Below are 13638 nucleotides of genomic sequence, written 5' to 3' on the forward strand. Positions count from 1 at the left end.
CCCCCCCCTTGTATCACATGTCCAGGACAAACATTTACTATGTTTCCAAAATATTCAAAATGCAGTTTTTAAAGCATAAACTGTAAAATGTTTCGACTTAAAAATGATCCGTCCAGAGTAGAATAAACCTAATATTTCACACTATTTAAACGCACCTTTTGTAATACCTCAGGCATTCAGCTGAGAATGCAGCTGAATGATTAAATGACTGAGAGATGGTTTAGAAGTTGTCGCTCTTGTGCTAAATGATAAAACATTCGTCATGAGGGGGAAACATCAGTCAGGAATATTATAATGGAGAGAAGACTAAACATGAACCAACTGGAGAAAGGATTTTGTCTTACATTTGCTTTGTGTCACGCTGTTTATGCAGCAGATTGGCCTCAGGCAGGATTTCACTGTGGCGCACTTCAGGTATTCTTAATTGTCAGCAGCCACCTGGCTGCACAATGCTTGCCACTGCAACAAGATTAGCATGAGCGGAGCAAGTACTCTGCGTCCCTTATGTCCCTTCACCCTCTTAGCCCTCTACCGAATTTTAGGGAAAAATGGCTATGAAATTTGATTTATTTATATTTTTTTTTTATTGAAATTGCAGTATTGAATGAATTTACATTGAAATTTGTTTTGCATACAAAACTGCATACTTTTTTTCTCGGGGATTCATCTGCCCATTTATCTTGTTTATCTAATCTCACCGAGCCTCCCTCTGTTTCTCTGTCCCGATGCAATCAAAGCTTTTTCTATGTATTTTAATCCCATTTCTTTGTTGATTAATTTCTCTGATGCAAAATGACTTAACACAGAACTCTGGCCCTCTTTCTATGCTACGATGAAATACTTTTCTGCAAATTAAATGTGAAAAGCTGTTGCAACACCTTGGGAAACTGCTTTTCTAAACATGTTAAATTGCCGTGTTTTTGGGGTCCAGTTGGTTAAAGTTTATGCACAGTACCAACAATGGCTCCTTAAGTGTGTCATGTGTTACTCTCTCCGATCTCTCCTGCTCTCTGTATTGCAAACGATGCACCAAACCAAAGTCTTGCTGTTTTATTATTAGGTTATTACTTACCCAGTTTGCAGTTTTGGATTCAGTCATCCACAAAATAACCATTGCCATCGTAAACAATGCTGTTCTCTCTCCATCTCTTCCTCTGCAGATAGCTTCCGTTACTCCTGTGACATCTGTGGCAAGAAGTATAAATACTACAGCTGCTTCCAGGAGCACCGTGACCTGCATGCAGTTGATGGTAACCAAGAGTTTTTGGACAATTTGCATGACAATTTATTTTTTGTTTGAAACTCACAGACTTGGAAAGCCATTTATAAGTGAAGTTCCCATTTCACACTGTCCCCATGCAGCAGAGTCTCGACTTCCTGCAGCAGCAACAAAAGCTGAGGAGCTTAGTAAAGAGGAGATCAGAAAAATGTTGAAACAAAAAGAAACGGATCTATTCCCACGATTTCAGAAATTAGTGAATGTTGACAAAATGTAATATTCCCTTCTTACAAGAACTTAACTACTCCACGTAAAGTCGTTGGTAAGAATGTAGAAAGGGTATAAATATGTAAGTAAACAGTCGGATATACTTGCCGCTCTAAAACTCACTGCCCATTTCATCCTCGCCTCCCTTCCCCCGTCCCTCTCAGATCCATATGAACAGGTAGTGTTACCTGTGGACGGCCTTAAAGAGGAGGAGCCAGTTGAACCCTACCAGAAAATTGGACCAAGTAAGACTGTTTGATGCACTTTTTTTTCTTCCACAGATGGTAGGACAAGATTACAAAATGCATTATTATTATTATTATTATTATTATTATTATTATTATTATTATTATTATTATTAGCTAATATTAGCTTAGGCAGCAAATTGCAGCTCTTACATTTTAAGTAATGAACATAACTCGTCAGTTTCTTCAACATAAATCTTCCATCTCCAACATTAATATATATGTATATATATATATATATGGGCAGTTTCATCTACAATTGTGCAGAATACTGGGTTTAAAGACAATTAGTAGACATGCCAAAAAAAAGGTGAGCAGCATGCAAATGTTGATTTTTAGAATACAAATGTCAAAATTCTGAATTCTGCTTTGAACTATTCGGTACATCCCTACGTATTTGCCTCGTTGGCATTCAAATCCTAAGCAGATTTTTAGGTGCATCCGTCATCCGTTTTGATTTGACAGGTTGAAGTCCAGTTTGTAATGACCAACCTTAAGTCATGGTGATCCATGTTACAAAAAAATAACATTAAGCATATGAGCTAACTCCACACTGGAAAGGTTTCAGAACATGAGTCCAAAAGTCCTCCTTCGCAGGGGAAAAAGCACTCGCCCACCTCCGCAGAGACAGCGGGTTCAACCGACAGCGGCGGGTGTCCCTTCAAACACAATTGGCAGTGTTCGCAGGTGGGAAGCCTGCACTTGTCCCTGCACTAATGACTCCTACTGATTGGTGGGGGATTGCGTGAACCTCCACGCACTATGCAGGGAGACCCCTGTGTTTTTTTTGTTCTCTAATATTGAGGTATTGCAAAATGTATATTTTCAGTCGGGGGGGGGGGGGGGGGGGGACAGTCAAAATCCCCAACTCCTCCGTCTTATTAGGACCTCTTGTTTTCTGCTTCTCCCTAGTGAAATAAGACATGATTAACAAAATGATTCTCTCCCTTAATCCGACCAACTGGACCTTAATTGACATGATACAGGTTTTACCACTAACATGGATTTTGATGAAAACAAAGTGTTTGATTGTGAGTTCTCTTGTCCTGCAGAAACGGGAAGCTATGTGTGTGAGTTCTGTGGGAAGCAGTACAAGTATTTTAACCCGTACCAGGAGCATGTTGCTCTTCACGCGCCAATGGGTGAGCTTGTTAATTAAGTTACTGCTTAAAGCCATTGTAGGATGTGAACATTTTCTTTGTACAAATATAACCTCCGTGCCAACTTCTAGAATTTTGTTTTCAAATGTTTACAACGTTAGCCTTGCATCTTTGTTAAGAAAATGAGTATTGCCAGATTGGATGTCACCAATTTAAGTTGCAGCATTGAACTACAATTGACTCTGAGAATCTATCTTGACGTAGGCTCCTTTGATTTGAAGACATCACGGGTACAGGAATGCGGCAGCATGGATATGAGTAAATTTGGCCACAGCCAAACTGGTAAGATAAAAAGTAAGCATCTTTGTTTTATCCTCCATTTTTTCAGTTGTTGTGCCTTGCAATTTGATAAGCTCATCATCCTATCCCATACTATGCATCATAGTAATATATACAATATCATATTTACAGATCATCTACATTAAATTTGTCATTGGTGACAACCTCGTGAACTTGGTCAGAACCCAAACACCCATTGCCTGTACTGTTGAATAATCAGTCTTTTTTATAATGTGCCGTGTTGTTGGAGCGCAGAAGGTGCAGCCTGTCGGTTTACTGTGATTCTTTGCATAGCTGGGTTTGAGGACCGGGGCCGTCGCAATAATATCACACTCCTGCTAAGAGGGTGTGTTAGGAATTCATAAGAGCATGCTCCACTATGGCTGAAGTGTGACACACCGAGCCAGTGGAAAAAGGATTGAAGAGAACCCTAAAAAGATTAGTTGTACTGTGAGGTTCTGGGTCACCTTCCCCACTGTATTTGAGGAAACCCTGCTGGAGACTAGCTAACTCTAACCTCTAGTGAAGTGTTAATTACACACTCTAAGTGGTACGTTTATATATTGTCTTTTATGTCTTTTTTTTATTGCCTCAAGCACCCAAACACATTGAAATGAAATGTTTTTGTTCATAACAAAGTTAAATCAAATAGTCTGTTTATTAAACTTTTTTTAGCCCATTGTCAATATTGCAGGCATCAGTAAATCTTTTTTCCAGCCGTCATAAATCATAGATTCTTCTCTCAACTGGTACTGTATTTTGTGGTGCCCCCCCTCCGTCTTTCTGCCATGTCGCGCTCCACCATAACTATTTAAAGCATGGCACACACTCGCATCCCATAAGTGGGTCACAAAGATGGAATGAAGAGGAGGAATTAAAACCATATTTAAATGTAATATGAACATTTGGATCCTTTCTGTCAAGGCAGTTAGCGTGATGGATTTGCATGCCACGAACTGAAACTGCGATTAATACACATGTCACTGACTTTGCTCCGACTTAACTGTGTGGGTTTTTCAGCTCGAATTAAGAATATTATCCACCTTATTGAGCGCGGCCATGTCACTCAGTGTTTCTCCTGTGTTTTCACTTACAGACAGTCCATTCAGGCGGAAACTGGAAAGTGCAATTCAGTCTAGTCTGGTTGACACAAACAGTTCGCAGAATTCAAGCGGTGAGCACTGAGTCACTTATTTGATTTGGATGGGAGTGTATTTAAGTGGCAATGTATCATTTCTGCTCGAATGGTGAAAAGCATTTTTCAGTTCTGCTACAAAGCAAGTTATACATTGGCGGATAATAAGAGGATACCGTTAAAACTTAAGGCACTGACTGAATAAACGAGGGAAAAGGGTGATCGAGAATGTCTCTCTCCGTCTGTGGTTTGAACTCCCTCCCTTTCCTCTCGTCCACAGGAACTCCGAGCCCTCTGGTGGCCAGCACCTTCTCTACAACCCAGAGTAAGTCGACCGCACCTTCCTGCTCAAAACAGACAATGTGCATGCTGCCTCCTTCTCATTTCACCTTTTTTTTTTTTTTCTGGTATGCTTCAATTTTTGTTGAATCTGTCATTGTTTGGGGCAAATAGTTTCTCTATAATCCATTGTGACTAAACAGGTTTTCTGCTTTTAGCCTCACTATCAGTAGGGCATGTCTGAACATAAATGTTAACATTAGCCGTGTCGTCTGCATTGCATTCAGAAATAGCCTTGAAATGACTAGCAACGTAGCATCGGCTGACTACACTGTTTTCTTTTGGTGGTCATAGATTGTTGGAACATTTTTTAAATGTTTTATTTAAACATTTATTTGTTTATTATGTTTTCTTTTTGTTTGTGTTGCCTTTTATTAGATAGGACAGATGAGGGGAGAGAGATGACATGGAACAAAGCCTTTTCTAAACAGGGACATTGTGACTACATGGCCAGCGCCTTAAACCCCACTAGGATGCCACAACATACAAATTTTAAACATAGCTGCAATTTTTTTTATTATACTTGGAAATGAACACAAAAACTGCATCACAATTTTTGGTCAATTTTTCTGAAATGCACAAAAGCAGCACCATGTTGGTGGAACTGACCTCCAGCGTATATAACAGGGATATTAGAGGCTAGCAGATGGACAGTGTATTTATTTTCTCCTCCATCAAAGAGTCAACGCTCTTCTGGGCCTTGTGATTTTTTAGAACCCTACACTTGTGGTGCCTGTGGCATCCAGTTCCAGTTCTACAACAACCTGCTGGAGCACATGCAGTCCCACGCTGGTGAGTCCACTATTACAAGTGCATGTTCAGCTCGACAGGGAAACGAATACAAAATGTGAACACGCCCTCAAGTGGCTGCAGTGCATGTGAAAGGCAGTGTCATCACACACGATTCATAATTGTTTATTGAGGTACACAACATATAAAAGTTCCAAAGAATACACAGTTGTAATCCGGGTTGTTGCAGATCTGGTTCTGAGGCTGCTGGATACATTTTTTTTAAGTGCGTTATACATGTAACCATGTACACAGTTCATCATCCTCCGATTCTTTTTTTTAAATTAGAAATCTTTTATAATATAAAATGTCAGAAATTGAAGACCAATTCCAATCTCAAGCAACCAGCGGTGAGCTTCGGGGGGGGGGACTGGATTGTTTGTTTCACATGCTAATGAATCTTCACGCAACAAACAATAATACTACAAAAAAATCAAGATTCAATGATCCCGGGCTAACATGCTGCACAATATATGTTTAGTGTTATAAACAATTCATTGTTTAAATTTATAACAAACAAATCAAACTCATACAGAAATTTCACGACAACAAACGCAAACAAACGATCACAATCCAAATCATTGCCGCTGCCACACAAAGTAAATACCGTAGCTCAGCCTTTTTTTATTAGCTCAGCCATATTTGAGAAGGTGTTACCACTAAATGTTAGGTATTTCTACTTGATAAATGACTATAGGGCCGTTTATTTACCCTCTTATGCATGAGTCATGTTGCCTGTCCTTTACTTTCGTCTGGCCAGTCTTAAAATACTGTTATCCTTCACCAATGGAAACAGAACACCTGTACACTAGTTGATCATTTTACATCAGGTTTGGCGTTGTTGACTGACTTTACTTGAAGACATACCCTGCAAGATTTGTGGCTGATATTTATGTGTGAATTGGCAGGAAAATAAACAGGAAACAAATCAGTCAAAATTGTTAATCTAGTTTTGAAGGCACAATTTGTTAATGACAGACTTAGGGAGGCCAAGTAATGTATTTTTGTCATTTTTCTTTTGTTTGTTTAATTTTGTGTCATAATTTTCTTCTCTACATTTTTTTCTCCACCGTAAACGCTTAATATACACTTCATTAAAACCACGCAATGTTGTCGCCTCTGCCTGATGTTCCACGTTTGTATCTCCTCAGCGGACAATGAGAACCACACGAAAGGGGACTCTCCCAAAACCTCCTCAGCCTCCGGTCCCCAAGAGCCGCTGTGGAGGAGCTCTCCGGCTCAGGCCCATTCCTCAGTTAAACTACAAATACAGCCTCAAAGCCTCCCCCAGAGAAACCACACCGTCAGCCGTAAGTTCTGCAATCAACCTAATTCATTTCACACTGTGGGAGTTACTGTAAGAACGGGGCTATGAACATGTTTGTATCCCCCTTGACTCTATGTACACTGTTTGGTTGGGCAATTGTTCAAATGGAATTATTATGGAGCCTCTGGTGGGATACCATATAACTGCAACAGCGCTGGTTTGATTCTTGCTGAGGAGCCATACCCCCCCCCTTTTCTGTTGCACTAGAGACGTTGCAAAATCTTTTTCGTGTGAATGAACTTCCAGTCATGCCATGTATAGCCTATGCGTTTTAAAGTGAAGTTATATCCCATGTCATTTTGTATGATTCCGTATTTCCTTTTCCCTTCTAAGATACTGTGCATTTTCTGCCAATATATCTAATTTAGAAAACATAAACACTAATTATCTTTCTTATGTTTTCCATCCATCTGCTGTCCGTGCTGGCAGAGAATAATGGACTGCCTGAGAAGGAACGTCAGCAGGTGGCTGAGCGCCTCTTACGGGTAATGTGTTCAGATCTGAGCATGCTAAATGTGCTCAACAGCAAGGACTTCCTGAAATTGGCACAGACCTTAGTGGATACGGGTGCTCGTCACGGTGCCTACTCCACCCGTGATGCGTTTGGCAACATGAGTGCCTTGGCACTGCGTCAGCTGCCCCGCATGTACAACCAAGTCAAAGTCAAAGTCACGTGTGCCCTCGGCTCCAATGCTTCACTTGGCATCGCGATCACATGCCACTCCCAGACATCGGGCCCCGACGCTTGCTACGTTCTCACAGCCTACCAGGTGGAGGGGTCGAGGCTGAAGCGCTACGTGCTCGGTGTGAGGGAGGCTGAGCTGAGGGAGGGGCCCGAGCAGATTCACCACTGGGTGCAGAATGTGCTGTCCGAGTTTGTGATGTCCGACATTCGCACCGTGTACGTCTCCGAGCCCAAAGTGTTGGCAGCGGGATTCGCGGGATCGCCACTCGGCGGCGGCCGGAGCAGGATATGCTTGCGATGCGCCGGGTGTTCACTCGGTGCCGTTGTCCAGGCTGTTCTTGGGAAGCGCAGCCTCCAGGCTCGAGGTCTTCATGAGCTGGCCGAGCTTCTCTCAACGTGCCGGGATATTGCCGCCTCCACCACGCTGTCCCTTCGCGAGGAACATTGCTCCAAAACATCCACAAGCACAACGGAGGAAGGTGCACAGAGCCCCACCCCTCCCTGCTGGGAGCGTGGGGCTGAAGCTCTCCTGCAGGTCCACGCCCACTTTGAACAGATTTGCGAGGCTTACGGACGCAGTAAGACCACAGCTCCGCTCCTCCAAGGTCTCAACAAGCATCTGCTGGGTACGCTGTCTTGTCTGCTGGCACCTCTGCGTTTGGCAGCTCTGGAGCTGAGCGGCCAGAGGAGACCAACCTTACAGCAGGTGCTGCCCGTGTACCTTCGCTTGGAGAAGTTTTTCACGTCCAAAGCTGGAGAGGCTGGAACCGGCCCAGCTAGCAAACTCTGCCACTACTTCCTAGAAGCACTTAAGGAACATTTCAAGGTACTGAACTGGTGTTGCTTACATAAAGTTTCTTGAAAATAGCGTTTAGGGATAAGATAAGGTATTACTAAAATCTACCAATGCTGGTGAGATTTTATTGAACTTTGCTTGAATAAAAACCAAAATGAGTTTTCTATTTGAACAAGATTTGACAGATGTGACCAGACATTTGATGCCAACCAACCAAGTATTGATAAATACCCAGTGCTAGTAAAGATAACCTTGATGTATGACGCATGCATATCAGTGATTGGTTTGTTAGGAAGGAACTCGCAATCATTGTAATGTTCGTCTGTCTCTAGGTCGAACGAGCCCACCAGGTAGCCATGATCCTCGACCCACAGCTCAAACTGTGTTCAGTGCCGGCCTACCAGCATGAAGACATAATCTCCCGCGCATGCGAAATGGCTGCTGAAACCAGGGATGGAGGTATGACCGGTGGTGGAGGAGGTTCAGGCGGTGAAGAGCGGGACACCGATGGCCCACCGACCCCGAAAATAAGCCGCATAGAGGGAGGGGGAAACAATGGCGGCACCTCAAGGGGGTCTTGCACAGTGTCTGGTAATGATGAGAGTCAGAGCCAAGTTAGACAAGAGATTTTTCAATACATGGCTGAGCCTCTTCTCCAAGGCACACCTGACCTCTTCCAGTACTGGAGCTCAGCAGTGAATGAGAAGTTCCCCAGGCTTTCTCGCCTGGCAATGTGGCTCCTTGCTGTGCCTGCTGTGGGCATACGCAGTGAGTGTGTGACTGTCTGCGAGCAGAGCCTGGCTATGAAGAGGAGGCAGCAGGTAACCTCCGAGGAGATGAACAAACTCATTTTCCTTCGCTCCAACATGGGCTAGGAGAGACACTCGACCAACCAAACCTTCACCTCCAACCAATGACTGAAGACTATTATTTATATACTGTAGGCTTAGACCAACTGTAAACTTAAATGTGTTAAATACTTCTCATGACAGATATTTACCAGAAACTCGCATTGTATAGGTTGCAAACACTCATAAAACAATACGACTTATTGCATATTTTGTATGGAGAAAGGACTGTTGTCAAGTACTATGGACAAATTGTAGGGGTGGAACGGTAGCTCTCAAAAGATTGTTTGGTACACGGCCCTCGGTTTGGCATGCACATGTAAGCAGGATCCCTCTTATGATTAGAATTACTTCAGCCTAATGACGTAACTGCTAATAGGCTATAATGCTGTTCTCACTGGATGACATCATTTTCAGGTAAAAATCTGCTTTCGCTGCTTGGAACTACTGTCACAGACCTCTGAAAATCCATAAGTAGTATCAGGATGAATCTGAATAGTCGACTGTTCAACAGTTCAATCTCAAGAAGCCTGATTGGACTGCATATGTTCCTAAATAACAGAGCTTAGCACTATCAGAGAGCTAGATATATTTTGAATTTCATGAATATTCTCCAAAATCAGCTCGGGGGAGACGCGTAGAAACGGGTGTTAGCGCCGTTATAACAAGTGTTTGCGTTTTGCGTCTCTTGAGACCGTCTCTTCGCTTCCCTGTCGTCTCCTTTCTGTCTGTCGATTGCTACGATGTGAAAAATGAAATTGGGACAGAAAGTTCTATTTACAACCACGAAAATCAAACGGGATAAGAAACTGTGTCTCTCTCTATCGATCTCCACTCCATGTCAGTACAACAGACAGCGCCGCAACTACACACACACACACAAGTACACACATGTACACACCCTACATAACGACGCTGTCCATTGTTCTGAAACAACAGCTGAGGGATAGGAACGTGTATCTCGGCCAGTAATGTTGTTTTTAGTATTTTTCTATGTAAAGCTGAAACGGAGGAATCAATAAGCAAGAACAAACAAAAGACATGATTTGACGATCAGCCGAATATAGGCATCTCTTGGCCAATCGGATACGATAATGTAAATTCTTCGGGACACTCCTAAAGTACTGTAACATGTAGAGTGTTTGGACAAACGATTCAAAAGGTGAATCTCTACTGCCATTGCACCTCTGACATCTGATTTACTATCACGAATCGACACATTCAGCCATGTGAGACGGTCGGGTCTCTAAGAGCTACATCATCGCAGCCGATTGGACGGTTGCTTAATAAGCGGCCTAGCATTTTAGCTGTGGATCATTTGCATGCACTGCACTGCATGCACTTTTTTTCATTCAAAAGGATAAAACATTAATATGACGCTTTTTGTTTATGTTACGAATTGTAGAGAAAAGTCATCAAATGGTTAAATTAAATCAGGTCTTATGCTGCTGAATATGCAGGTCAAACGGCTAGATACACTATTTAATTTATTACCATTGATCATTCTAATATATACATTGTCTTCCCTATGTGAGCCACACATTTATCATAGTTCATCTACTAGACATGACTGTTCTCATGACGGTTAACAACAGCTCATTATTAATAGTCATATTTTGTTTTGTGTGAAATCAACGGGATCTTCTCAGGAATGAGTGCACCCAAGCAGGCACCCGCCACTTTTTCCTCACTGTACCGAAAACACACCAAACCTGTAACCTCAATGCCGAGGAATGTACTGAACCGTGACTTTTGTGAAACGTTCCACCCCGAATACAGTTCGTGCCATTTGCAACAAATAAACAAAAAAAAAAATGGATCACTGAGGGTTTATTTTTTTTTTTTTCAGGCTAAAGCAAATTCTGCCAGTACTAATGAAATCAAGCTGTTTTATTTTTTTATGGATTCTAGTATACATCTGCATTAGCCAATACCTCCTGAAATGACTTGGATGAATGGAAATGATACTGTAAATGCGTTTGTTGCCTTTAATACTAATTTGTCAAGTACTAGTTTGTCATCTGTGTTTTTGGGCCTTAAGTCTTTTTCATGCGTTCACCTTGAACCCTACAGTCAGAACCAACATCATGCCTTTGTATTGCTGTTCAATGGCCTTCTTTCCACCATCTTTTCTAAAGTTGTTTTTTTCACTCCGGTAGACTCGAAGGGGAACCTCTGGCTGATGGTGTGAAACAGTGTCCTCTAGTGGACGAGTGGGGGACTTAAAAAAAAAAAAAAAAAACTGGTATTTGACAAGTGTTCCAAAGTTTTAAGTCGTCTCTTGGTTTACAAAGTAGGCCAGGACTTATTTCAACAATAACACACCCAAGCACAAGCATCCACTGTATAAAGCTATAGGTAGTAGATCAGGTCTTCATTGGGCTCACATCAGAGCAGGAAGACGTATCAATGTTGTGTGCATTGACAGACACCTCCCCTCATAGACGGGTCACTGTTAGTGATCCGCATTTATTTATCACCCAGGTTGGAATTGTGACATGTGCTTTTTTTTTTTTTTTTGAGGTTGAGCGTGGGGGGGCAGTGTTGTTAAACACGACTGCGCCTTTTTAGTTTGTAAGGACACAGGAAGTATAATGTAGATAAGTCAGTACACTGCACATGGAAATGTGAGTAAATAGTTTGAAGTGTAAAACCAAGAACGGACAGTTTTTATTTATGATAAACATTTTATTCTAAATGCTTTTATGGTTAAATATGCTTCAGTTATGTCTGTCAATCTAAGATGAATGGCTCTGCATTGCAAACTGTGTCAGGTTGTTTTTAATAGACCGTTGCCCTCATTACGTCCGTCTCCAGCTTTGATTTAGTGTTTTCATAAATGCTTTTTATCTCCTAAAAGAGTGACTGCACGCCGGGCTGAAAAGCACTGTTTTGCTGCCCTCTCTCTGGTTGAAAGCTTACCGCCTGTTTCACCAATCCGTGTCGGATGGAAGTGGTCAGAAACACCTGTAACCACACCCAGCGGTGATGTCACGGGGTAGCTTGAGTACACCTGTACATCACTGCAGCCAGGTGAGAAGTTAAACCACTTGAAGGGGGCAGCAAAGGCAACATGTTCAGGGGGTCTTAGGGTTGCTCTGTAATGGTTTCTGAAACTGTCTTTTTTTTCTTTTCTTTGCATTGAGGTTATTATTCTGTTCACATTTTAACACGGTGTATCTGTTTTCCCTCTGTGTGATAGTATAATACTGTTCTACAACTGATTTATGTCACATTTATATTTTGGTAAAAAGAAAAAAAAGGATTGGGGGCGAGTTATATTTAAAATCTTTATTTTTTAAGAACCAATCCAATGTTTTGCCTCAGTACTCAGAAGGTAATGTTGTGATTTTAAGATTGGAAAATCAGATGTTCATACAAAATTTAGCTTTGGTCTAAGATCTAGTCAAAACGCTGTACATTAGTATTAGCAGTGATCCTGAATTGAACTGACGAAGGGATTTTTCTTACAGGTTTTTAAATAAGTATTTTAAATATGATATGCTCTGGGACAAAATGCCATTGTTGACGTAATGATGTCAACATAATTTTACTTAGAAATAGCATTCTTTTTTTGTTGATTAAATGAGAATTATATCTAAGATATGCATGCTTTTAATACGATTACTGGTATATAAAGTTACAGCCGCCGTGGTTCACTTCCATCTGAGGTGAAACGCTGGCTCATGAGTAGACGTCACCTTTAGGACACTCATCAAACAGCCAGAGGAGCAACCGGGACTGACTTTTAACCTTTGACGGTGGGGAGCAGAGCGATGCTGAGGATAAGTTGCTGTTAATGGGTTGACATCATCCATTTTTCAGAGGATGAATTATGTAAATACAAGAGAACTGCTGTCTTATGCCACAAGGGGGAGCCTTCATTTCAGAGCTACAGTAGGGAACACCAATAACATTATACCTCTATTTTCTACAGTAGCATTTCAAAAGGTTTTTGATATAATAGAAAACTCAACTTAAGATACTGTTATTAGACAATTTAAATCCGCTGTAAGTTTTATTTTGTTTCAGGATTTTAACTTATTCAGATTAACAATTGTAAAATATGGTATAAGAATGCAAACATGGAGACCTTTTCTGTTTTAACTATGGATCATACTCTGTATTATCAATTCAGGTTAAGAAATTAGTGTTGCTTTCACCCTATTTTACAGGCATTTCTTCCTTTTATACTCTGCTAAAATGCAAAAAAATGGGTTGAGTCTCTTAATTTTGTGTGTTTTTAATGCACTTTGGCAGCAGATTCCTGTGTAGCTTCAGATCTGAGTTGTCTTTATTAGTAAGCCTAATTTATACTTTTGTAGCAACACTATTTTTATATAATGGCGAAGAAAAGGGTTCAGTGTCTTTCTTTTGTTCCTGTGTCATATGTGGCAGCGCTGTTCAGTGTTTCTTGAATACATTACCCACTGTAGTATGTGATGTGTGAATAAACTCCAAATCTGTGTCAACAGCACTGGTGTTTAAGCGCTTAAATGTATTGTGTGTGTGTGTGTGTGTGTGTGTGTGTGTGTGTGTGTGTGTGTGT

At 41.4% G+C, this 13638-nt stretch overlaps 1 protein-coding gene across 4 annotated transcripts in view; it reads left to right on the forward strand.

The window, feature by feature from the left end:
- znf618 (zinc finger protein 618) overlaps window positions 1–13566 on the forward strand; it is a 16251-nt gene extending 2685 nt beyond the window's left edge. For 2 of the 4 annotated variants that reach the window (XM_031860209.1, XM_031860211.1), the window contains 10 exons: window positions 1161–1250; window positions 1651–1731; window positions 2784–2873; window positions 3096–3185; window positions 4267–4344; window positions 4586–4630; window positions 5359–5436; window positions 6585–6743; window positions 7190–8271; window positions 8574–13566. In XM_031860209.1, coding sequence (XP_031716069.1) covers window positions 1161–1250; window positions 1651–1731; window positions 2784–2873; window positions 3096–3185; window positions 4267–4344; window positions 4586–4630; window positions 5359–5436; window positions 6585–6743; window positions 7190–8271; window positions 8574–9116 — 2336 coding nt within the window. In that variant the 3' untranslated portion in view covers window positions 9117–13566. The remainder of the gene's footprint in view (window positions 1–1160; window positions 1251–1650; window positions 1732–2783; window positions 2874–3095; window positions 3186–4266; window positions 4345–4585; window positions 4631–5358; window positions 5437–6584; window positions 6744–7189; window positions 8272–8573) is intronic. The other 2 variants (XM_031860210.1, XM_031860212.1) reach the window with 2 other exon arrangements.
- The last annotated feature ends 72 nt before the right edge of the window (window positions 13567–13638 follow it).

This window comes from Anarrhichthys ocellatus, unplaced genomic scaffold (genome assembly GCF_004355925.1).
Source record: "Anarrhichthys ocellatus isolate YVR2014 unplaced genomic scaffold, GSC_Weel_1.0 scaffold23, whole genome shotgun sequence".
NCBI lineage: Eukaryota > Metazoa > Chordata > Actinopteri > Perciformes > Anarhichadidae > Anarrhichthys > Anarrhichthys ocellatus.